Here is a 3,926-nt window from a genome sequence, read left to right as displayed (position 1 = left end):
TGGATTCCGTTTAAAAATGCAGTGGCTTGTATCATGTCATTGTCAAAACTCAGTTGTAGTTCATAGGCGGAGTTTTGTTTTAGCCACACCCCTGCATTTTAGAGCAGGGAGTGAGACTGCATCCATGCCCCTCATGGACACATGGTGAGCAGTTAGATCCCATTGTTTTGAAGTAAATGGGTCCCAAAGACTGAAACTTAGGGTGTAGCAGTAAGAACTGTCACCACCAAAACACATATTTTCTGCAATTAAGTGATTTTTTCAATACTTTGATAAAAATATAATGACTTTATATCTGTACAACTGTCCAAAGCTGTGTTTGCTAATCATGTAATATATATATATATATATATATATATATATATATATATATATATATGTGTGTGTGTGTGTGTGTATGTATATATATATATACATACACACACACACACATATATATATATATCCTGACAGCTGCTAAACGCCTGAGTGATCGGGGGGAGAGGCGGGGCCATCCGACCCACCTAGACAGGGCCAATAAAGCTCTCTGGGACTCCTGGCAAAGTTATTTTATTACTTCTCTTTGTTCCAAACATACTTTAAACTGTGAATAAACCATCTATTTACGTGATGGTGACTAATCTATAACATCTACATGCTGTATAAGTCGAAAAACAATTATTATAATTTTATACTTAGGCAAAGGGGTGTGCATTCACTGCGCTTTATTCAGGAGTTTAGTTCGACTCTGGGTCTGTGTTTCTGCTACTTCTCAGACCTCACTGTACCACAGCTACTAGTCTGCGCTCTGATTGGCCAGTAGTTCATCCTCTCAGACAGCTCTGCGACTGGGAATGTAAACTATTAGCCGCTTGTAGAGCTGGAAGGCGGGACGTCCCCGAATACAGGTGGGAATAAATAACACAGACTGAGGTGGAGGCTGCGGTTGAAAAGTGGGCGGGGTCACGCCGCGCGTACTCTCCCTGGGGCGGGGCTGCGGACGCTGGCAGGTGTGAGAAGCGTATGTGTTGTGGAAAAGGAGCCACACTGTCTGTCTGCTCGCGGTTGGACTGTCCGTGTGAGCGCCATGGCCCCGCGGTGCATTGGGGGCTGTGTGCCGCTGTTTGTTCTCGGTGTTGCTTTCGACGTTATCGGGTTGGTGGTGCTTCTCGTCGGAGTTTTTGCGAACCTGCGTCTGGATGGCAGGTTTTACGGAGATTTCCTCATCTACACCGGCTCGATCATAGTCTTTCTCAGCCTCGTTTGGTGGGTGTTGTGGTACTCTGGAAACATCCCGCTTTCTTCTGAAGAGCTCGAGAAAATAAGCGCCCTGGACAACTTCGCGCACTGGGCTCGCAAGATCTCCAAGAGGCTCTCGAAGAGCGGAGTGAAGACCCTGGAGGCTGGGGAGAAGAAGCCGGTCAGTGGAGGTGGTGGTGGAAAGGACACAATGACAGAAGCTGTACCTGTCCACCTGCCCACGCGAGTAACGTGGCCAAACTCTGAACTGACTGGGTTCGACAACGAAGCTTTCGAGAGAACCTTGGAGATGCCTTCAAACAGTGGGAAGACAGTGGAGCTTGACATCCTGAAGAACTCTGAGATGCTCCTGAAGAATGAAGTGAATGGAAAACCGGAGAGACTCCTCTGACAGATGGCTGAGAGATATTTGGTAGGCAGAGTAGCTGTTCCAAGTATTTACTGTTCTTGTTCTACTGAAGGAACTTCAGAGGTACACTCTTAAAGAAGATGGTTCTTCTACTGGTTCTTTAGTAAACATACTAGTTCTATATAGCACCAGAAAGGTTCTTCTATTGAAAATCATGACTGTGGTAGAACCTTTTTTTGGCACTCTATTGAACCATTTTCCAAAATGTTCTATATAGAACCATAGACAACACATTCTCCATCAACCTACGGAACCATTTCACCATGCAAAGAACCTTTCAAGCATGCAAATAGTTCTTTGAGTGTTCATGATTCTGTATAGTATCATTGTTTTACTTTCCTTGAAGAACTTTCTTTGCAGTTACAAACAATGTAAATGTACCATCAAAGGTACAACTTTCTACCTTAAAGAAGTCTTAAAGGGACATTCCACCGATTTTTCAGAAACTATTTGCATGATTCAGACATTGAGGTGTGAAGTCATTCAGACTGAAGTGAAATCATTTAGTTTAGAGAAACTTACTGATTTATATCTTTTCTCTTTACAGTGGTGGTGACAGGAACCTGGGATCTATAACACAGATATAGCCACTTTTTTTGCTATCTCAAATCCATTTTTTAAAATTCACCTTAAACCATTCATTTATGATTTAACTATACATACATTTGGGGGAAAAGTTTAAAAGTACAGTACATTCATTTTGCATACATTTATGGTATGAATATGAAAAAATGAATATGTACTCCTAAGGTTACCACCTCAGTAACACCCTTCATACCTATAGATACAGTCAAGGACATTTTTTTATTTGTTGCTTGGAGATGTTCAGTGTTGTGCCGTAGGTTTGTTTTTCCATGGCATCAGACGTTTGAATTGAGGTGCTCTAAGCTTATTAATCTCCATGAGCTATTTTTGGGCCTTTTCTCCACCCTTTATACTCATAGAAAAAGTTTGTGTTTTAACTTAAAAAGTTAGTAACATGGTTAACTTTTAAAATGTTTAATTGGATAATAAGTCAACAGAATGTAAAACAGATTATTGTTCTGTTAGTCTATCATTAGAGGTTGAGTGAACATGTAAGGCAGCCAGGTTACTAACTTTTTGAACTGAAGCATTGAATCATGTTTTACAGTGCAGCACAAAATGTGTTCATGTGCACGGAATGGTCTTAAAGTTGGCAGATGTTATGTACTGGGATTTTTATTTAATAATATTTCAGTTGGTGTCTTCTTATATTGTGAATTCTGCTCAAAGAGCTTCCTCTCCCTGAATGTTTAACTGTTTTAAGCACATTTGGAAAGTGATGGGCCTCTTCAGGCCGCTTACAGTTCCTCTAGAGTGCTTGACATGAAGTCACTTCTACTATGCATTGATGCTGACAGTCTTACTGTTTCTGTTGTTAATCAATTAGCTGTTCAGTTCTTTTGTAGTCAAAAACTTTGCTGTTGTGTCTAGAATATGAATGCAGAAGTGATAAAGCAACAAAGAGTGGCTCTTTCAGTGGGGAGTGGTTCTGTTGACATTGTACTTACAACAGAGTTTGCTTCTTAGCCATTTCGTTTTCTTTGAGACTAAAGTGATTCATTAACTGGTGATTGGCCACATGGTGCAGCGTGACTCAGCTTCACATTCAGCTCGTTTGATCAGAAACAACTCTAATTTTCTGTTTCTTCTCTCTTTTGCAGGCTTGCTGTGGCTGTGTGAGCACAACTTTGGCTTTAATAGAAATGGTCGGCTCTTTTCAGGGAAGCATATTTTTGAATATTGCACAAATATATTGCACAGATTTTTTATATGGATTTTAAACTGAGACATATTTTTATGACATTTTTTAATGTAAATATTTGAAGTATACATATATATGAATGTATTAAATAAAGTTATTCAAAAAGTGTTATGCCACACACTGTAATGTTCTTACTGGTTTTAATTAAGTAGGACATACTTCTAGGGTGTGTGTGTGTGTGTGTGTGTGTGTAGGTGTGTGTATGTGTGTATGTATACACCGATCAGGCATAACATTATGACCACCTCCTTGTTTTGATGCTCATTGTCCATTTTATTAGCTCCACTTACTCTATAGATGCACTTTGTAGTTCTACAGTTACAGACTGTAGTCCATCTGTTTCTCTAATACTTTGTTAGCCCCCTTTTACCCTGTTCCTCAGTGATCAGGACCCCCATGGACCCTCACAGAACAGGTACTATTTGGGTGGTGGATCATTCTCAGCACTGCAGTGACACCAGGGTTATGGTGTGTTATTGTGTGTTGCGCTTG

General features: G+C 40.5%; 1 protein-coding gene across 1 annotated transcript; it reads left to right on the top strand.

Annotated features, from left to right (window-relative positions):
* The first annotated feature begins 1,004 nt into the window (after positions 1-1,004).
* LOC108424840 (transmembrane protein 238-like) lies at positions 1,005-3,552 on the top strand. The gene is made up of 2 exons (XM_017693103.2): positions 1,005-1,651; positions 3,334-3,552. The coding sequence occupies exon 1, from the start codon at positions 1,067-1,069 to the stop codon at positions 1,628-1,630; it is 564 nt and encodes a 187-aa protein (XP_017548592.1). The 5' UTR covers positions 1,005-1,066; the 3' UTR covers positions 1,631-1,651; positions 3,334-3,552.
* The last annotated feature ends 374 nt before the right edge of the window (positions 3,553-3,926 follow it).

Source organism: Pygocentrus nattereri, chromosome 13, assembly GCF_015220715.1.
Source record: "Pygocentrus nattereri isolate fPygNat1 chromosome 13, fPygNat1.pri, whole genome shotgun sequence".
Taxonomy (NCBI): Eukaryota; Metazoa; Chordata; class Actinopteri; order Characiformes; family Serrasalmidae; genus Pygocentrus; species Pygocentrus nattereri.
This window is presented reverse-complemented; position numbering and strand designations above follow the sequence as displayed.